The 21990-nt window shown below is 48.5% G+C and overlaps 1 protein-coding gene across 1 annotated transcript in view; it reads right to left on the reverse strand.

Annotated features, from left to right (window-relative positions):
* Positions 1–796: 796 nt before the first annotated feature.
* Positions 797–21990, reverse strand: part of EMP2 (epithelial membrane protein 2) — a 35008-nt gene continuing 13814 nt past the window's right edge. The window contains exons 2-5 of the mRNA XM_033101858.1: positions 13642–13778; positions 11269–11359; positions 7229–7375; positions 797–4349 (exon numbers count right to left, since the gene is read on the reverse strand). Coding sequence (XP_032957749.1) covers positions 4162–4349; positions 7229–7375; positions 11269–11359; positions 13642–13719 — 504 coding nt within the window. The 5' untranslated portion in view covers positions 13720–13778 and the 3' untranslated portion in view covers positions 797–4161. The remainder of the gene's footprint in view (positions 4350–7228; positions 7376–11268; positions 11360–13641; positions 13779–21990) is intronic.

Raw genomic sequence — 21990 nt, forward strand, 5'->3', positions numbered from 1 at the left:
GAGAATGCCAAGGATTTGGAGATTTGCAGGGCTGGGCGAGGCAAATCCTAAACCAGGGTTAGAATTTCATTCTTCAGGATAAAATATATGTTAGGTCACAAGTAATGGGTGAATGAATGAAACAAATGACAGGCTAATTTCCCAAATGGAAGAAAAATAAAACTTCGTCCTCTGAGGTAACCATCATCCATTTGCCACGTAAGACCAAAAAAACCCCTAGAAATACAAATAATGGACAATGACCCCGGAAGGTTTTAGTTTGCAACTCCTGTGTGGAGACGAGGAAACATGGGTTCCCTGACAGCTTTTACTACCTTTGGCATTCCTTAGGTAAAAAGTAAACATCTCTCTCGTTCTGGCTGAATTTTTCTTTTTTTCAGTGGAGTGTGCTGTAAACATAAGCCTTATTTTCACCATCACTCAACCCTTCAAAGCAGAAGTTTTCATTAAGTACAAACTAAAGAACAGGACCAGCTACTTAATTTGCGGGGCCCATGGTGAAATGAAGATGTGGGGTTATTTGCCGAAATAGTAAGAACGCCGAGGCAGTGCTGGCAGATCCTTCACCAGGCGTGGGGCCTTGAGCGTGGGGTCCGGGGCAGCTGGGGCTTGTGTCCAGGAAGCTGGGCAGAGGAATGGGAGCCCGTCCCAGCACCAACTGTCAGACATCAGTGCTCACCGTCAAAAACACACTATCCTCCTGATGAGATACAGACTGAGACCCTGCCACTCCACTGGCAGCATTTTACCCTAGACGTTGGGGACATTATACAGTCTGTTGCTCTGGGCAATTTGGTTATAAACTTTATTTTTCATGTACAGTTTCAGATTATACAAAACATAGAAAATGGACTATTTCAAAGGCACATTAAGTAGGAAGTATCTAACTACCCTAAAATCACATTTGTCCCCAAACCAAGATTTAAACTTAACCTCTAGGCCTTTCCCTAGCATTTCTCCATCACCACGGCTCCCCCAATATACGAAACTGTTTGACATGCTGTATTGTAAGTAATCTTTCAGCTATTAGCAAGTTTAGTAATTCCCCATCCAGGCAGATTTAAAATGATGCTACAGCTTCCATCTAAGCTACTGTGTTTAGTGTGTTTACAGACGGGCTTGGAGGTCCAGGTATCCTCGTCATCAGTTAATACAGAGCATAGTAGGACTTCAGCCTGTTGATTACGGATGCAGGCATACAACCTTCAGCAGAGAATGGCAGAGTCGGGGGAGGTCTCCAATTTTCCTGTATGCAGGTATAAATACATACATTCACGCAGAGCAACAAATCAATCTTCCAAACTCGTTTGAACAGAGACTCAAAGTAATTTTAATGCAAATAACAAAACGAGTTAGTCTGTCTCCATCCAGAGCCCCTCAATGAAAGAATTACAGTACTTTATAAAAATGTCCTAAAATGCGCAAACTACAGTTCCTTCAAACACAGTTGTTACCAGTAATATATTTGGTCCTAATATTTGCTTCTTGGATGTCTCGGCTACTTTTCTGATTTTGTTCTTGAATAACTGATGATAAGCACCGAGTAAGGGCTGATTTCTGCCTACAGGTAAGAAGTTTGGGGATTTTCCCCCTCACGCCATCACCTCTCCATCCTCCCCAGTGCACGTCCCACCGCAGGGAAAGGCAGCTCTCGTTTCACAGAACCTTGGCATCGCAGAGGGATGTGGGCACTGAATGTGATACAGTAGTGGCAACGAGCCAGGAAAATCCACGGGGTCCTTTCAGATTCTCACAGACCCCTGAAGTTTTCGGGGAAGGAAATTTATGCATTGCTTGGGGATTAGGATTACCAGATTTCTGGTTCTGAAACAAAAGGGTTTTTTGTTTCCACCGTGGCCACCAGGAAACTATAGAGACCCACCTGGGCAGAAAGCTGAGGGCACTTTAGACCCACCACCCTCCAGAGGCTCGTGTAGCATGCTGCAAACCCCAGGCTTGTGACCCGGACTCCTACCACACGCCTAGTGGCAGCTTTCCATCAAGGCACGAGGTGGCAATGTGTCCCGTCACTGGCCTGATGTCACCCTGCCCTGTGCTGGTGGCCTCTCCGTGGGGAGGGTATCCTGTCTCAGAGAGGATGTCTGGGTTTGCTCACATTTTCAGAGCCTCACACAGTGCCTGGAACATAGTAAGCATGGAGTAGTCTGTTGAAAATGAACACATGATGAATCAGTGAATGAATGAGTAGATGGACAGATCACCTAGACCTGCACTAAAGAGGAGTCCGTGGTGGCCCTAAAACTACTCAAAACAGATGCCTTTCCAGCTCCACAAGGATTGGGCCGATGGCAAATCATCACGCCATTTAGCAGGTCGAGTGCAGAAGCATTTAAGTCTCACCTGCGCTGAGACGTGGCGGGCAGGTCCCACCCGGGCCCGGCACACCATCCAGTAGCATGCTCGAAACAGGAGGAAAAAGCAGTGAGGCACCAAGAGCTCCTCCACAGGGCGTTTCCCCAGGTCGCCTGCACCGCCACACCCCTATGGTGTACCCCTAAAGACAAGCTCCCCAAAGCCCTATTTCTCAGTGTAGTCTCGGAACGACCTGCTCACCCACACCCTGGCACGGCCCACTCTCCCAGGTGACACTGGTGCCCACTGACGTCAGAATCGTGGTAATCCGGGTTCCTTTCACTGTTTCACTGGCTGTCAAGACCCTGGGGACGCCCCACAGAAGTAAATGTTCTCCGGGAGGAACAGACGACAAAGCCCAGGACGTGCCACCTGCACGGGCTGAGCGAGCGTGTTTACACTGACCTCAGTGCCTCCAGGACATCTGAGGAGAGGCAGGCGCTCCCAGCCCAGGGGCCTCCCTTTTCAATCCTAAGTCGCGTTCTTTGCTGCCTTCATCAGTTTGTAATTAGTTTTCCAAACTGGTTTATGATCCATCTCCTCCATTAAACACTGAGCCCCATCAGCACAGAGATTGTCTGAACATGGTATCGCTGTGTCTGGCACACACAGAATTCCATAACTTATGCTGCTGAATGAATGAATGAATGGATGGACGGACGCATGAATGGTGGCTGGGTCTCTGAAGGCTCTAGACAGGGGGTTAGTAGAGGCCAGCCATTTTAGAGGGCAAAGCAGGAAAAGAAGGCAGAGGCGTTCTGACTTAAGAGTAGGAAGAAAGCCGCGACCCACCAGGGTGTCTGCTATCGGGGGTGCGTGGCTGGAACTGGAGTCTGGGTGGTCCAGATGTAAGCAGCTGTGGGAGACAGTGAAGAATCCAGAGCTGAGGGAGGCCAGGGCTTCGGCCTGCAGTGGGTTTTAGACCCACCTCCCCACCTTGACATGATGAGACCTTTCACAACTGTGAGGGAGTTCTGTTCCCCGGACCCTGAGGCTGTGGTCCCCAACTTTAAGGCACATCGTAAGCCTTACCAAGGAGCTTGTTAGAAATGCAGACTGCCGGGCCCCATCCCTGAAGACTCAGATTCTGTAGGTCTAGGTGGGAACCAAGAGTCTGCATCTTACAAGCAGCGCTAGGGACCACAGGTAGAGACACTCTGCATCAGCGGGAGCTCACATCTGACCCCCAGGTTATAGATCACCTTTCCTAAGGCAGGCAGGTGACGTTGTCTGCCAATCTGGGTGGCACTTTCTGTCCCCTGTCCATTATAGGCGGGTGGGGTCTCTGTCTGGATTACACAGAACATTAGGGGCCATACCTGCTTCTCACATGGAACCTGGCTAACACCTGAGGAGCTTTCATTTCTCACCCCACCTTCCACCACTAACACCGAGAGATTTGGGAAGGGAAGCTGAGAGGAGGGGGGCTTGGCGTGGCCCAAACCTAGGGGAAGATGTCCCCCCAGACCCGGCTTTTTCGGTCTCTTGTCGTCACATCCCATCCCGGTGGTTAAGAAACACCCTGCTGAGCACTTTTGGATTTGAGCATTGCTGGATTTTTGGCTTTGTCTTGTGGAGATTTCCGGACGGGCGGGCAGTTCTGATTCCCAGCCTTCAGTCTATTCTCTGATCTCAAGAATGCAAAAACTCTTCTCTTTTTTTTTCCTTTGGCTTTTAAAGGAAACAATACGTTTGCTAGAAAAACCACAAAAAAAAATGACTATATACAAAAACGGTTATCTGAATGTGGATTCTGTACTGCGGCGGAAGTGACCGAGCTCCTGATGTCTATTTGCGCTTCCTCAGTATCAGGTACATAAGGCCGCTGATGAAGGTGAAGGCGAAGGCCACCCACGCCAGGATGAAGGAGTAGCCGTACGTGCCCTCCGCGGTCTGCCCATAGAGTGCCGCGTTTTGGCTGTGAAGTTCCTGGCGTCGGTCTGTGTAAATGGAAGCTGCTATCAAGACGGACAGGCCTGTGAGAAGAAAGCCAAGATGCCAATAAACCACAGACCAGTGTGTCCCAGGTACCTGAGGGGACGATGGCCGGAGCCGAAGACCCACTTCAGCTTTTATTATTATAAGCATTTATTTCAGCCTATTGGAAAGATTGCAACGAATACTTTGCAGCAGAGTATCACTGCCTTCCCATTCCCATAGCGGAACACGATTTTATTTGGGCAGCCGTGTACCCGGCCCAGAAGAGCCACCTAATTGGTCTAAGCGAGGGGTAAGCCTGACAGTAAGTAGTTTAGGCTTTATGGGCTCGTACGGTTTCTGTCACCAGCTACTCAACTCTGCACTTTCCCTTCTTACTGCTTTAGATACTGTTGGGTCCGGGTGGAGTGTCTGGAGCTGCAGCAGCCTTTTGGGGATCAGGAGGAAGTCATCACTCTGAAGATGACGGCATACGAGGATGGAAGGAGTGAGGTTCTGGGAGAAGCTGCTGAGCTGCCCAACCCACTGTGCACCCTCCATCCCCAGGCTATTTGTTGTATTCAAAAAGCAAAGGTTTTTATGGCTGAAGTCATTGTTAATCGGACTTTCTCTTACTTGCAGCCAAAAGCATTCCTCATTGAACCACCAACATTCACAGATACAGTGGTACCTCGGTTTTCGAACGTCTCTGTTGACAAACATTTCGGTTTACGAACACCATCAATTTTATGAATCTATGGTATCATTAGATATTAAAATTCATGCTAAATTTGCAGTTTTATGGGTTGATTTTAAAGATCTGGAATGGATTAATCCATTTTGCATTACTTTCTATGGGGAAACCGTGCCTCACTTTTCGAATGTTTCAGAACTCGAATTGTCCTGAACTCGAACGGTCTTCCGGAACGGATTACGTTCGAAAACCAAGGTACCACTGTGTTAGTGTTAGGGTGAGATTGAGAACCGTGGTTTTCCTTGGGGGATCTATTTCCTCTCCTGGCAGGTGAGACTGATAATCAGGGTACCCAGCCCATCTCTGCTGATCGGACGGACTGTTGCTCCCAGAGACCTGTATCTCCAGCAGTCAGTCTTCTGACTCTGCCAGCAGCTCCCTGCAGTGACTGCCCACCCGTTTCTGCGGGCTGAATCCTCTTCCCAAGACCTGATTTTCAGCTTTTCCTTAGACTCTTGCGAGCTACCCCAGCATCTCTTATGTAAGTTAGAGCATCTGTTGCTCACACCCAAACATCCCTGACTGATCCGGCGTCTAAACACTGCAGGTTTGGGGCAGAAAGAGCAGGGGCAGGTCCTTGGGCCAGAAAAGGAACAAAGGAGTTGTGGACGGGAAACGGGACAGTTATGGCTGTCGTATCAAAATCTGGGGCATTTCCCAAGGTAATCAGTTTTGACTAAATGGCCTTGTGGATAGACAAACGGAGACAATGACAGAAAGTCAACTTCAGTGGGTACCTCCCCAAGTGCCCACTCTGCATGTTAAGTGGTGGGATTCAATTCTTTCAATGGGGTGAGAAGTGGGATGTCCGTGCCTCCTACAGAGATACAGAGAAAGTAAAGGACAGAGCAGATGGCCCCTCACTGCTGCCCTTGGGCAAGTTGTGTTACATTTCTCGGTCTCACTGGGTCTGGGTCACTGCTCCCAAGTGCTGGGCTCCTGGATGGGAACACAAATTCCAGGCTCTAGCCTGACAGATTCTGATTCAAGAGGTCAAGACAGGGCCTTGAGGTCTGCACTTTAGAAAGGTCCCCAAGGGATCCTTGTGGAGTTGGGGCTCAGGGACCCAGTGACCTTCCAGGGCCGTTCACACCTGAAATGTTTTCACTGTCTGCCTGCGCCCTGTAGTGTGGTGCCCTGGCTGATCGGGTAAAGTGCCCTGAGAGGGTGCTGTATGTGACCCACCATCCCACGTTGCCCAGGACAAAGAGGTTTCCTGGGATGGAGGAGTCTCGGTTTTAAAACTGAGACAGTCCCAGGCAACCTGGGACGGGTTGGTCACCCGAGTGTGCTGGTGACGTGCCTTGGGGCCATGCTAAGGCCATGGTAGGTCTGGACTTGATCCCAAGCTGGGGGGAACGAAGTCTGGGAGGTAGATGGAAGGAAGGAGGTGGTGGTTGGAACCAAGCAGTGGGTCAGCTGTAAAGCCCAGATTTCCCACCCTCATCAAGCTGCTCATTAAATCCCGGAAAGTACAATGGAAGGAGCTTCCGGTTTTTATCACCAGGAAGCTTCAACTCTAGTGAGAAACAACAGATGACAGCGTTGGGGCATAAGTCTCCATCCAACTTCAGCCCTGCTAAAATTCCTAAGTAGAAAGAAGGGCTCTGAGACACCTTTTTTCTCTGAGTTCCTTTAGGACTGAGGCTGTGTCTTGTTCATCTCTGTACTGCCAGCACCCCCAAAGGCCTGGGCCAAAGGGGGCACTTCTGACACCAATCAGCCTAAAAAATAACCTGCTGATGACTTCCCACCAGCTTGGGACAAAAAACCCCCAATCCTCCAAGGCTTACAACAACCCGGGGAGTCCAGTCCCCCTGCCTGTCTGGTGCAGCTCCTACCATGACCCCCATCTCTACACTCCAGCCCTACCAGTCAGCTCTCAGGCTCCCCCCATCGCAGGGCTTCGCTCATGCTGTTCCCTCTGCCTGGCACACTGTTCCTTGCCCTCTCTGCTATGACAGCACATTCTAGACAGCAACTCCTGTTCAGCCTACCGAGCCCAGCTAAGGAAGGATGCCGTCCCTGCGCCCCTAACTAAATCCAGACGCCTCAGTGTAAAACATCCCACGGTGGCAGCACAGCACAGCAGCCGGCTTCTCCTTTCAGGTCTTGACACCTGCCACACTCCTCCTGGCTTCCACCCATGGGTGGTCGGGAAGGGAAACCCGCTATTTTACTTACATGACAGGAGCTGGATGATGGAGGTTAAAACAAATCTCTCTCCCTGCTTGAGACGGAAGAGCTGGAGCAGGAAGATCAGAAAGGCGATGCAGCACAGAATGGTGGACAGGATCATTGTGGCCTGGACCGCCTGCATCGTGGCGTAGTCTGTGGGAAAGCACCGGAGCACAGGCCTGAGCACCGCAGGCCCCGGGCCCCTGGGGTGCAGTGACAGCTCGAGTCGGGGTGACAGAAGACAGAAGTGCAGGGCATCAGGTTGCCATCTGCACGTATGAGGCACAGGGCAGCCCAGGAGTGTCCCCCTCCCTCTAGTGTCCATTCGTGCACTTGACAGACGAGCTCATGCCCTTATCTGGGAAACAGCAAAACCACCTGCTCTGCTTTCTTCCTGGTCTGGGTCACTGAGCCCTAGTGTGTGGCTCTCGCATCGGGGATTTTTTAAAGGACAAACTCTCAGGTTCCAATGTGGCAGATTCCAGTTCAAGAGCCCAGGTCGGGATAGGTCAGGAGTGGGAGTCTGTGCTTTATCAAGACTTCCGGAGGGATTCTTAGGGACTCGGGGCTCATGAAACCGAGTGACCTTCTTCCGGAAATATGTGCATAAGGGAATAACCTTGTGATCACTAGTTAGGAAAAGCAAAGTGAGGTTTTCTCAGGTCAGCCTTAGAGAGGGGCGCTGAGAGGCTGGGGCTCGGTACTGGGGAGTTTCAGCAGGGAAATGAGCTGGTCTTGGGGGAGGGATCTGCATGGGGACGGACACAGCTGGATCCCTGCACAGCAGGCACACAGAAGGGGTCTAGTGCAGGGACTGGAGCCACCTGCGTGGGCCTCAGTTTCCCCACCTGTGAAATGGGGATAGTAGTAGCTCCCACCTCAACAGCGTGGGAGAGTGGAGTGAACGAGGCATGGAAGGATTTTAGGGAGTGCCCCCAAAAGGGAGCCCTGTGGAAGGGCTGGATATTATCAGCAGGACACAGGTAAGATGGGTGAGGGGACAGTGTCCAAAGCTGCAAAGGAAAACCTAAGGAATGCCTTCCGTTTTTTTTTATTTTTGCAAATTTTTCCTGAAAGTGACTGGAGAGAGTCATAATTTTAAGTATTTACTGAAATGTTTAGAGCAATGGCTCTTAGTTCACTCTGGCTGTACATTAGGATCACGTGGAAAGCATCTAGCTGCTGCCCCCATTGTTTACGGTGGGGAAAGACGCCAGGCCCACACACATACAAATACACGCCACTGCATGGCTGCATCATACGAATTCCAAGAGGAGCCAGAAGGAAACGATAGCGACAGAAATCAGAAGTGGTTGCCCTTGGGGCAGGGGGTGGTGGGAACTGAGCAGAAAGGAGCCTGAGGGAACTTTCTGGGGTGAGGCAATGTTCTCTATCTCGCCTTGGATGGTGGTTCGGTGGATAGATACATAATTGTCAAAACTTTGAACTGAGAGAAACCTTAAGTCAGCAATGTCTCGCTTGCAAATTATCGCTCCATTATAAAACCATCCGGCAGGCCACGTCGAGATGAAATCAGTGGGAAACTCTGGTGGTGTGGGGCTCGGGCACGGGGGCTGGGGCGTCAAGTCCAAGGTGGGCCATGACTGACCCTCTGGCTGCAAGCTGTGCTTCCCAAATTTGCCCGATCCCAGGAACCACCTGGGGGGTTATTAGAGCTAGACTCCTGGGCCTCTTTGCCTGAGATTCTGATACAGTTGTTCTGGGGTGGACGCCAGGAGTCTGGTACCCCAGGTGATGGAACACATGGCTGCTGTGGACTGAATGTTTGCACCCCCACTCCGCATTGCGTATGTTGACATCTTAACCCCTGTGTCACGGTGTCTGGAGGTGAGTAGGTCATGAGAGTGGGGCCTGAGGAAAGGGACTGGGGCCCTAGAAGAGGAGACACAGCAGCTTGCTTCCTGTCACCTGAGGGCATAACGAGAACCGGGCTGCCTGCAAACCGCGAGGAGTATCGGCACCAGACCCCACACCCAGCCACCCCTGTGAGGAAGAAACATCTGCTGTCTCAGCCACCCAGACTATGGGGTTGTTATACCAGCCAGAACGACAAGACGTGGCTTTAGGGAAAAACACGGACACGTGTTAGAAAAGGATTCCTCAAGGTTAGGGGCCTGGGCACAGAATGTTCCACTGGTGTCCACCCAGGGCACCGACCAACAAAACCCAGCCAATGGGATGTTCGCTCTGCTCTTGTTTAAATGCCTACGAACCTCAGGGAGGAGTTCTCCACTTGGCGCTTTTATAGCACCTGCTAATATCTGGGTTTGGGGGTGGTTTTGTTTGTAACAAGGAGAGAACCAGAAACAGGCTTAGGGCCTTCACAGCTGGCATGTCTGGTGACTGTTCAATAACGTCATTGGATTTTCAATGTAGCATTTTGAAAAAGTTTTCCTTCTTCTAAGGCAAGTGATACCAGCTTATCATTTATGGTAGGGATGTAAAGTTCCCTTTAAAATAAAGTGATGGAAGGAAAAAGTGAACTATTTTAAAGTAGGGGCTGACATGTTGTTTCTGTACAGGCCATATAGTAAATTAGGCTTGTGGCCGTATCGTTCCTCGTTGCATGTTCTCCTTTGTTTTGCTTTTTGACTTTTTTGTTTTGTTTTGTTTTAACAGCTCTTTAAAAAGGTAAAAGCCAAGCTTAGCTCAATGGAGTGAATTTAGCTGGCAGTTTGCCAACCCCCATTATTTTAAAGAAAAACAACACGTAAATAATTCCACGCACGGGACATGCAATGCAAACAATAGAGGCTTGGAAACACTGCCGTGGAGCACAGCAGCTCTCCCCGCTGACCAGGCACACTGGTGACAGCCAGGGCTCGCAGGGCACAGGGAAGAACGGTTGTTTCCAGGGTCGAGAGTTAACATGGCAGATAAACAGACCTAAAGGGAGGTGGCAGCGACCACAGGATTTGGTTCAGAGCACAGTGGGTCACATCTAGACTGGAATCCTGGCTCCATCATTTAGTCCTGGCTGTGTGACTTTGAGTTTCTGCTCTGTTTCTCAGTTTCCCCATTTTAAAACAGGGCCCATGGTCCCTGCCGGATAGGCCTGAGATCCGTTATGTAAAGGACTTAGCCCCGTGCCTTGCAGTAAACGTTCAGTAAGTGATGCCTCCTATTGGTATTTTTGCTGCTTTTCTTATAAATGTTGATACTTTTATTGATGGAATGGTAAGGCTTTAGGAGCCAGTAAGGGGTGGGAGGGTCCCCAGCCTCCTAAATAAGATTGCCAGATTTGACAAACAAACAAAAACAAACACAAAAACCGTGCCCATTAAATCTATCACATAAACAATACTGTCTTAGTATAAGTATGTCCCATGTAATATTTGGGACATACTAACCAACTAAATGATTTGTGGCTTATCAGAGATAATCAAATTTAACTGGACACCTAGGATTTTATCAGGCAGTGGGACCCAAAGAGCCTCTTCCATCAGTTCTACACCAGAAAACAGAACCATCCTCTCCAGCGTGAAGGAGAGTTAGGAGGTAGCGTGATTTTACATGGGATTTCCTGCATTTGCAAAGCCCTTCTGCATACAGAGGCAGGTGCGTTGCTATTATCTCCACCTACAGCTGAGGACACTGAGAGTCCCAGCGCTCAAGTGAAATGCCCCAAGGTAAAGTCACACAGCTCATAAAGGAGCCAACTCGGCTCTCGAGTTCCTGCCGCTGAGATGCGGGGAAGTGACACAAATATCAACTAGGTCTCTGAGCCTATGTAAAAGGGAGGCTTGGCTGAAAGAGGAGTGGGGAGAAGATTCTAGATGAGGGCTGAGGCTGAGAAAGGATGAGAAAGGAAGCTCTGCTTGGCCAAGAAACAGAGAGGAGAAGGGTGGGACCATGGGAGCTGGGGGTTGGTGGCCCCTCTGGTCTCCAGCTGACTGCACGGAGCCCCCAGCCAGGCCCCCCCAGTATGCTGAGGGAAGGAGCAAGTGAGGAGTCAGAGAACAGGGAGGACTTTCTGCTGAGTGTTCTCTTTTCACTCGGTGCTTCTCAATCAGCTTCACACTCACCGGTAAAGCCGTCACCGATTTCTGTACAATTTGTGTTGTTGACGCAGATTCTCCAGACATCTGCAAAAAACTCGTCCCCTACCCACCAGGCCTGTAATACAAAATGGAAACACAAGGGAAGGTCAATTGTTAATTATGAAAGCATCATAAAAGGTACCGGTTAGCTCAGTTGGTTAGAGTGCGGTGCTAATAACATCAAGGTTGCCAGCTCGATCCCCGCATGGGCCAGTGAGCTGCACCCTCCTTAAAAAAAAAAAGGCAGCTATTAAAAAAAAGGTACCAGGAGAGGACTATCTCCTAATTGGGTGGGAGGCACGGTGGTAAACGAATAGTCGGGACCAGTGCTTCTCAATCTGCAGTGTGCACGTGAGTCTCCTGGGGATCTGGTTAAAATGCAGATTTTGATTCGAGAGGTCTGGGGTGGGGCCCGAGATTCTGCATTTTGAATGAACACCCAGGTGGTGCCCAGGCTGCTGATGTGAGTAAAGTAAGAGATGGTCCAGACCCTAGTGGGGTAGGGGAGAGGAGATGAGGGCTCGACAGGTGGCAATAAGTAGACAGTGGTAAAATCCTGTAAGAACCAGAGGGACGACGGCAGAGGGGAATGAATGAAAGAATAAAATCTGGATGGGGGCAGCCTGATATGGATGATCAGAGACTCTCCTGCCTTCGGTCCAAATGCTTGCTTTCTCTCTGTGCTTCTACTGTCTCTACCCCCAGAAGGCCGTCCCTCCGCTTTCCATCCCCCCAGAGACTGGAATCTCCCCCACCCATCCATCGTGTCAACAAATGTCCACTGAGCTCCCACTACGTGCCCAGCCACAGTGCCACGCACAACTCCTAACTCAGAATGAACATCCTGACTCACTGACTGGCAAGAACGCCCATGTGTGTCTTCTCAGTAAGTGCCACAGCAATACAAACACACAGGATTAAGTGATGCTGTGGCTGGTGGCTTTTCTGCCCGTCACGTCTGTCTACACCCCGCTCACTATGTCTGCAACCTTTTCAGGTTCCCAAAGGACCAGACGCAAGACATAGAAAAAGGAGATTCTAAAAGAACTCTCAATACCATTTATTTCACCGAGCGTGGGCCTTTTGGATTATGGCAGGGTGCAAATGCTTCCACCTATCCAGGCCACTCGTGGCAGCTTTTTGAGATTCTGCAGGAACCCAAACCTGATTACTGCACTCATCTGCCCCCTATAGGATCTATGGCCAGGAGAGCTGGAATGGGTCAAAGCCCCGCTCTGCCCCTTACTGCAGTGTAAATTCCAGCAGGTGCCCTCACTGCCCTGAGGCGCAGTTCTCGCGTCATAAATCAGTGCCAGGAGAGGACCTATCTCGTAGACTTGAGGTGAGGCTCAACTAAGATGACGTGCGTAAGTGAGCCTGGTGCAGGACCTGGCCAGAGCGTCTAAGTGACAGGGGTGTGATGGTCTATGTTATTACGAGGATTACTGAACAGGAGTCTCCATGTAGACAGAGCTGGTGCCCACTCAGGAGGTGTACTTTTTGGCTTTCTGAGCAGTGTTTCTAATTCTAAATGTCTCCACAGTCTGAAATGATCAGCACTGAAGCCAGGACTTTGGATCCGGGGTATGGGCCATAGAGGACCTCTGGTAAAAAGCTTCATTTCCTGTTGGGAGGGATATTATTCTACGTCAGTAGGTTATTTACTAAATGCATTAGGGCCGTATGGCTGAGAGCTGGATACAAAGGGAAAGAGTTCAATGTTCCATGGGAGCACGGGCAGAGTCAGGAAAGTTCTAAGCATAGGATCTGCTGGAGAGGGCATGGCCAGGTGGGCTGACAACAAGGGATCCTGTCCGTAAGGAGGCAGGGCGGGCAGAGGTCACCTGGGATGGGTCACCTGGGGAACCTAGGGCAGTGGTCCTCAATCGAGGGGGATTTTGCCCCCCAAGGATATTTGGCAATGCCTGAAGACATGTTTGGTTGTCACACTGTGGGTGGGAGTGCTGCTGGCATCTAGTGGGTAGAGACTAAGGATGTGGCTAAACATTCTACAATGCACAGGACAGCCCCCCACAACAAAGGATGATGCAGCCCAAATGACAACAGTGCCAAGGTTGAGTCACTGAGCTCAGCAGGGCTGAATGCAGGAAGTCCTTAGAGGGCTTCCTACAGCCACGGTGTCATGCCAGGCTCTGTGGGGGAATCAGGGATGAGGGGGAGACCTAAACATGGGATGTTCTGAACCCCGACACTTAGGCCAGAGCCCTCAGGCCTGGACTAAGGGAAGGAACATGCCTTGGGAGGGAGGACAACCCCAAATCATACCCACCTTGGGGGAGTTCTCCACTAACTCTAGGATCCAGGGTTCGGGGACGGTTAGAAGGAAAGGGAACTTACATTGTCGATGGTGGCGACAAAAAGCAAGGCCGCAGAGGTGATGTGGAAGACAATGATGAAGGCCAGAAGCACCAACATTTTCACAGGGCACGGTGGGGCGAGGGGTCACGATGAAACTCCAGAGACAGAGAGATGTGCTGAACGGGTGAGAGAAATTCAAACTTGTCAATGACACAGCAAAAGTAAAATGAAAAACAAGCAACTTTTAATGGGGGTTTTAGAAAATCAAAAACAGCTCTTCCCACCTTTCCTCGCCTGAGAGACTTGATCAAAGTCTGGCTTTCTTTTCTCAGCTGTTCTTTGTTGCATCCAGACACCAAATATTTCTTGTGAAGGTGTTGGGATAAGGACCAATTAAAATCTAATTCAGAAAAGCATCGCACCTCTTGGGCCTGCCAGGGGCACTGGGGCAGGAAGGAGGAGCTCTGTGTGGGCTAAAATGCTCTTCCAGAACCCTCACCCACTAGGCAATGCCGTGGGAACTTCACAGAACCAAAGGAGTTGAGAATTCATTATCACAGTCCCTGCTGCATGACAAAGCAAAAGTGATCATGATACAAAAATATTTCCTAATGATCTGACCATTTATAAAACGAATCTCCACTCAAACACCCTTCCTCTTAATATCTTAATATCCTCATTTGAACAACATCTGACCACAAAATGCAAACAGATGTATGGCAGACAGCGGCCATGTCATTTTCCTCCCTCTGGGCACAGGAAGACTGCATTTCCCAGACTCCTTTGCAGTTAAGTTGGCCCTTGTGACTACTTCTAGCCAATGGGCTGTAAGCAACATAGGTGTGTGTCATTTCGAAGGCGGAAGCATTTCTGGGTTGAAGAGCAGGTGTAACTTCTCCATACTTCCTCCCCTCAATGAAATCGCTGGGCTAGATCAGCCACAACACACTGAAGCCACACACTTTGGACAGGCACTATGATTGACAAATAAGCCTTTGAATGTTAAACCACTGAGATTTCAGAGTAAATATTTTACTATGGCTGGACGGTCTGCATAATATACAACAGGAAGCGACAGCAAAGTGAAAATGGAAATCCTACGAGAGAACTAGGGTTGTACAAAGTTGATGTGACTGACAATGGAGAACTGCCCGGAAGGCACTAAAGGCATTAACATGCAAAGACTTGTCCACGCTGAACTAGTCAGCAATAAAAGAGGAAAAAGATAAACAGGGATGACGTGAAAAAAAGCATTCAGAAGAATGACTTAAATATCAAAGGATTAGAAGTGACACTGGGAAAAAAATGGTAAAGTCTCTGAACAAATATGACCATCATCTCGGTCAAAAGTCATGCAAATGTCAAGTGAAGATGTCACATCAGTCAACCTAGTTGGAAGAGTGAACGCTACCAGTCCCCCAAACGAACACCTGATTCATTCTTCTTTCATTCCAATAATTTGTGACAAGTTCCTATTACTGAAGTTTTGTAGAACGTAAAATTTTTAGTTTCACTTATAAAAATACAGACCCTGTTTTCACTATTTACAATGACATTTAGTACCAGTTTTAAGTGGATTCATTTTATTTTTTAAGTTTCTACACACACACACACACACACACACACACACACACAGACACACACTTTTTTCTCAATCATCTGAGAGTAAGTTGTCTACACCATACTTCTTTATGTCTAATTAATTTGGTATGTATGTCTGAATAACAAGAATGTTCTCTTACATAACCACAGTAAGATGATCACGATTAAGAAATTTCACAGAATACTATTATCTCATCTACAGTCCATATTCAAATTTCTCCAAATATCCCAATAATGTCCTTAGCTATTTCTTTTTCTGATCCAGGACAAATCCAAGATGGTGCACTGCATTTCGCTGTCATGTCTCTTTAGTCTCCTTTTCAGCCTTTCCTGGTCTTCGGTGACATTGATATTACGTAAGAGTATTTTTCTTTTGTCAAATGTCTCTCAATTTGTTTGATGCTTCCTGATGACTGGATTCAGGGAATGATTTTTCGGCAGGAACTCCACTGGTGATGTGTCCTTCTCAGCATTTCCCACCAGGAGGCACAAGATGTCAGTCTTCCCATTAGCAATGATGCTAACTTTGGTTAAAAGCCACCAGATTTATTCATTGTATATTTCATCTTTGTAATTAAAAAGCAATTTATGTGTGTGGGTGTGGGGAGGTGTTTCTTATTATAGTAAAATGCACATAAAATTTACCATTAGTGACAGTAGTACATTCACAATGTTGCATATCCATCACCATTATCTAGTTCCAGAACATTTCATCTCTACAAAAGGAAAACCCTGTAACCATTTAGTAGTCACTTCCCGTTTCTCCCACCACTCAGCCGCTGGCAACCACTAATCCACTATCTGTGTATGGATTTGCCTATTCTGGACAATTCACAGAAATGGAATCCTACAATACTGTCCTTTTGAGTCTGACTTCTTTCACTTAGCACAGTGTGAAGAGATATTTTAGACAATGTAAAGATCTGATCTCTCATCAAAATGTCACCCAACAGTTTGAGCATCCACTGATATTTCTGAAATAGAATCATTTTGAAAAGCCTTTTTCTCATACCAACTCTCCCACCGAGAGAGCTGCACTGCACAAACGTGCCACCCTTTCTCTGTCAGCTCTCGCTGCACTGTGCTCATTCTCACTCCATTATTCCCTGACCAAGGCCACTCTCTGAGTCCCAGGACTCATTACCAATGAGCCAGGAACCGCGCAGCCGCAGAGCCCAGTCTGGGCGGTCCGAGCTGTGATTCCATGCAGCACCACTTGGAAGAACCCAGCAAACCAGCTCATAGATTCTTCCAATTCTTTTTAAAAAGGACAAATTCCCCTTTGTTTAGGCCTGCGTCATTCTTAGCTGCCATCATATGCGGCCTCCAAAGATGCGTTTCTCACACACACACACACACACACAAAAGGCTCATGCACCACAGTGAATGCCATGCTGCTTTAATATCAGCTGGAATGCCAAAATGCCAACCTCATTAGGCAGGGCCATAAACTCCAGGGTGGTAATGGCTTCATATATTGTCCAGCTCACATGACACAAATGCCTATGGACACACAATTAAGACTTTCTAGAAAAGGAAAAAAAAAAAGGCTTTAACTTGGTTTTCCCAAAGTCCGTAATTCAAATGCTACAGGGCATGATTTGGGATGGTCCACTGATACGGCATTCGGTAACTTGAACCAAGAAGAGAGAAAGCCCCCGTTCTAATCCTCTGAGTCCGTGAAGGAAAAGGACCTAGTTTGGTGCTAGCTTATCTCTAACAGGTGCCTTTTTTTTTTTTTTTTAACAACAAAAAGCAGAATTTCGGGCAAGCCATAACATGTAGCTAGAATTTAACAATGTTGTTTTGATATTATAATATTTTAAGATTCTTTTTACAGAAAGTAATACCATTTATAGTAGTGACATAAAGTTTCTTTAAAACAAATGTATTGATGTTCTAAGAAAAGTATTATGTAAATAAAAGGACAGGTGGTCTTCAGGGTCAGCAAAAACCCTGAGGATGGTTCTCAGAAGCCTAACGTCTGGAAAGCATTGCTTTAACACCCGGCAGTGGTTTCAGTTGGCATTCCAGACAAGAAATAAGCTCCTGCAGAGAAAAAGGCAAGTTTTTACAAGAGGTTGAGGAAGGTCTTGAGTTCAGTGTAAGAGAAAGGCCTGAGGGCATACAAGGGTGGCTAGAGATTGGTTTGAACTGTTGAGCATCCAGGAAAATTTGGGAATAGAAAAGTAAATGTCACCTTCTTACTGTGTTTCCCCGAAAATAAGACCTAACCGGAAAATGAGCCCTAGCATGATTTTTTAATAAGACATCCCCTGAACATAAGCCCCAACGCGTCTTTTGGAGCAAAACTTAATGTAAGACCCGGTCTTATTTTCGGGGAAAAGCACTCTCCTATACTGACATCTGGAATTCAGATCTAGTGACCGCCCCAGAAACTTCAGGAAATTATTCTTAAGTAGAGGCAATCTCATGAAGAAGGACTAGAAATGACCTGTACTCCTGCATCTCTATACCAAAATGGGTCTCCCTGATGCCAGTCTTCCCGATGCCAGTCTCCCAGTTCCTTTCTGACAGGCGACCACTGTTCCTGGTTTCCTATGTCTCTGTCCAGAGATATCTGTTAGGTGGGAACACTTACGCCCCCCTCGTGCTTCCCTGTGGAGGTGGATGCACCAGTGTAACATCTCTGGCCTCATGCCCCACTTCTCACTCACTCCTTCACTCCTGATTGGAGGAGGCATCCAGTGCTTACTTCCTGGGTGGCTGGAGCTCAGCCATCAAGGGGCTACCATGCACACTCTGCCCTTCCCCACATCCCCTCCTAAACTAGAAAATGGTGTGTCTGCTCTTCCAGAGCCCCAATTTCCCTTGGCTGGAAGGGGCCAAGGGCTAGTGAAGGGTAGGGCTGCGGCACTGAGAGCTACAGCAAACTCATTTGGCCACAAGTCGAAGCTAAGCCAACCTAGCCTTTTCCACCATAATATCCGTCAGAGATCGTTCCTTTCCAGTGCATATGACTCCACCTTAGTCTTTGGGTGGCTACCTAGTAGTGTTCCGCTGTGTGGCTATGCCACAATCTACTCAACTGGGGCCTTACTGGTGCCCATTTAGGTCACTTCCAGACTTTTTGCCAAACTACACGGCCAGTGTAGTTTGCACTTCTTTGGAGAGATTCCTAGAAGTATGAAGGTGCTGGTTTAGAGGATACGGACATTTAACTTCTTTTACTTTAATGTTTTATTAAATTAAATACAATTTAATTTAAATCTGATTTACTACAAAGCATACTGGATACTGTTAACACTGTGTCAGCCTTGATCTTCAGAGGGTCTCCAGGGAGTGGAAAGGATTGGACCAAATCTTACGCATGGCCCGGGTGGGTGGACAAGCCTTGATGTCTCTTTTGACTTATTAACATCCCTGAGATTGCCCGGAAGTATAATTCTGGCCTCTACAGACCAGCCTCTGCCATCCCCAGGGCTCCTCTGCCCTTCCCACAACACACACTCATGTTTTACTCCTGTTCAGGGATTCGCTGGGCCCTCTCTGGAGATACTGAACAAAAGACAACTCCCGCTGGGTGTTGGAGAAAGTGGTCCACCAAACCCACAGCGGCATCAAATTGATCCTTGCTATTCACAAAAAGTTGTTTTCCCTTCAAAAAATGTCACACTGAATGCTGGCCCCTTGTCCCCTCTTTGTCCTCGCAGGCCACAGTTGTCTGCCAGACCGGCTTGGTCTCCGTCTCCTGGAGCAGAGGTTCCCGGAGCACTTCTCCCTTCCAGCCCCGGCTGGCTCGCTCTCTCTCAGGTTGTTTAGGTCTCAGTTCAAACAGCCCCTCCTCAGAGAAGTGGCCCAGGTCGCCCAATGTACCCAGGCCGCCTCCACCACTGTCTACCCCAGCGTCATCCATCCCATCCCTCTGGTTCATTTTCTTCAGAAAACGCTCAGTCTCCAAGTATCTTATTTGTTCACTTGTCAATTATTTCTCTCCCCCTGTTCCTTGCTGTGCCCAGTGCACAAAAAGTTATTTGCTGTCATTTTCCAGTTCTAGAAATGTAGAATCGTAAAAGCCCTTGGACAACTCAAAGTCTTGATAGTCCAGAGACGGGAACTGAGACCACGGCTCGCTCCAATCCCACAGCAAAGCAGGAGCGAGGCCAGGACGGGAGGGTCTCCTGACCCCCACTCCAATTTCCCTTTCAACCTTGATGGAAGACCCCTCGAGGGCAAATGACAATCTTTCGATAGTCTGTGACCATTTCCCAAAGGTCTCTGTTGCTTTCAAGCACAACTTTTGCCAGGTCGTTCAAACCACGTTGCTCTTGCTTCGGTGATTTCTCCAGGGGCTAAGCGGGATGTTCTCAAAGGCCACCTGGGTTTGGGCGTTTACCTGTCTGCAGGTGGGAGACCCCACCAGATGAGTTTTTCAAGTTCCTGTCTAGAAATCAAAGTCTTAAACTGGCAGAATTTCGCTTTTAAAAAATATGTTTTGATTGACATAATACATGTGATGATTAAGGGGAAAAAAAGATATTAGAACCAAAAGGCGTGTGATAAAGAGCCACAGCCTTCGGCCCTGCCCCGTCCTGATCCCCGAAAACCATCACTTTTAACGCTTTCAGGATCTTTTTTCCTCCACAGTTCCACACTTCCAACTAACACTCATGCACTTCTACATCCTGACTCATCTATCGTAAACACTGCTGACGTCCTGCCTAAGGGAGAGTTTCTCTTACCCATCATCCCAATACAGTCTTGTCATACTCACATCAAGAACTGTCATTTGCATTATGAACAAGTCAGTTGTATACTGCAGAGCCAAATAATGGACTATGATTGTGTATTTTTTTCTTAAAGAACTCTTCTTTTCCCCAGCATTACTAGTTGTCTGTTTCCCTACTCTTTGCGGCTCCATCTGTTTTCCGCCTTTCTTCAGTTCTTTCCGTATTTTATATCATCCTAAGAGGTAAAGCAGACCCCTGGGGAGGGGTGCCCAGAAGGGTCACCCCACAGAAAATGAGATTGCTTACGATTAAAGGGGCAGTTTACACAGCGTGGCTTGTGTTCGATCTTCACATCAACCCCTGTGAAGTTGACAGAGCAAGAGATCATTACCCCTGTTTTACAGACAAAAGACTAAGGCTTAGAAAGGCTTCAGGTGACTTGCCAAAGTTTGCGGAGCTGGGGCCCCAACTCCTGGTTCTCCAACTCCAAATCCAGTTTTCTGTTACTACCCTCTCCCCTGCGCACATGCTTGGGGCCTAATGAAAATCACACGGCGGCCTAATTAATATCAGGCATGAGGGCCCAGGCAGCATTACGTATTCTTTGTACCCATTGCTTTGGCTGGACTTCCCTCAAGCTTTGCACCAGGCAGGAGAGATCTGGGGAGGCAGCATGTCTCTGTACTGGCTCAAGCTGAGATGTGACTGGGCTAATTAAAAAGAGGGCCTGATGAAGAACTACGCTGCATTTGTACCAAAAGTAGAGTTTCCTGCCTTTTTGATCCGATCAGCTCCCTGGCCAAGCTGAAGCATGTGTTGTCTTCATTGATCTATGCTGCCATTGGTTTGGATTTTGGATCCTTACTCACTAAAAGGATTCATTCTGACCTAGTAGAATGGACGCAGTTCTGTTTTCTCAATTTAGCACAACACGGTCCCTTCGCACCCAGAGACTCAGGTGGATCTGGCACAACACCACACCGGCCCCCTAGCCCGACCTTGCTTTAGGAGCACGGTAGGAAGCACGGTAAAGTAGCTTTGCACTGAAGGCCTAAAAACTCCCCATTCTATAAAGTAACCACCAGATCATTCCTGGGCGCAGGATATTAGAGCTTATGACTTAAATTTGTTTTAAAGGAAAAAGAGTCAGTTACTGGAATAGGAGGAGCAGCAAATGGGTTTCCGCTTCCTCTGGGCATAGGAACTGGACCGAGCAGGGGGAGGAGGAGGGGGAAGAAGGGGGAGAGGAGGGGGCAAGGCACTGGGCCGCGGAAATTCTGCACACAGAATGGGGTATTTGTGGCTCAGTGCATTTCATGTTCTAAAGGCTGCTGGTTGACAGGTAAGGGACAGTGCTCCCAGAAATGCCCACTCAGACCTCAGAGAGCAAACAGGGTACACCAAGAATTGCCATCTCCTCGCTGCCTCCTCAGGAGAGGTGCTGTCCTGCTATGCCTCGGTCCAGTGTTTGCCTGAAGTGTGTGTGTGTGTGTGTGTGTGTGTGTGTGTGTGTGTGTGTGTGTGACATCTAACCCTGGGTGTAGACAAAGTCCTGCTGGTGACTCCCAGACCCTCCATCCCACAGAAGCAACATCTGATGTGCCGTTGATGGCAGGACATCACCATCAGGGCCTTACAGACAGAAAGAAGGCCCCAGGCCTACCACTGGCAGCGTGCGGTCACCTCCTCCCCTCCTTCATAAAAGCACAAATCTCCACGGGGAGCTCAGCCCCTGCCTGCTGTTGCGAAAAGGAAGCTGCTCTGGCACACGCATGCTCCTTTATGTGCAAGGGAACAAGAGCGAGCCAGCTGCCTTCCCACGGGGAGAGAATGCGCTGTTAAGATGACCCCTCGGCCCACCCGATTCTATTCCCACCCTCAGGAGTTCTTCCTACAATTTAAACCACGGCCCATTCTCAGCCAGAGTTGGAGCCTTTTCCTGGAATTGTAAGCAAAAGGACAATCCTGAGGTGTGAACCTTTCCAAACAGATCTGAGATGTTTGGCATCTGGAGGTTCTGGCCGGTTCCCCCAACCCAGACGTGCTCTGCCCACAGAGCCCTAGCCCACTGGGCCAGGGAGGCTCTGGGCTCTGA

This window comes from Rhinolophus ferrumequinum (assembly GCF_004115265.2).
Source record: "Rhinolophus ferrumequinum isolate MPI-CBG mRhiFer1 chromosome 15 unlocalized genomic scaffold, mRhiFer1_v1.p scaffold_54_arrow_ctg1_1, whole genome shotgun sequence".
Lineage (NCBI taxonomy): Eukaryota > Metazoa > Chordata > Mammalia > Chiroptera > Rhinolophidae > Rhinolophus > Rhinolophus ferrumequinum.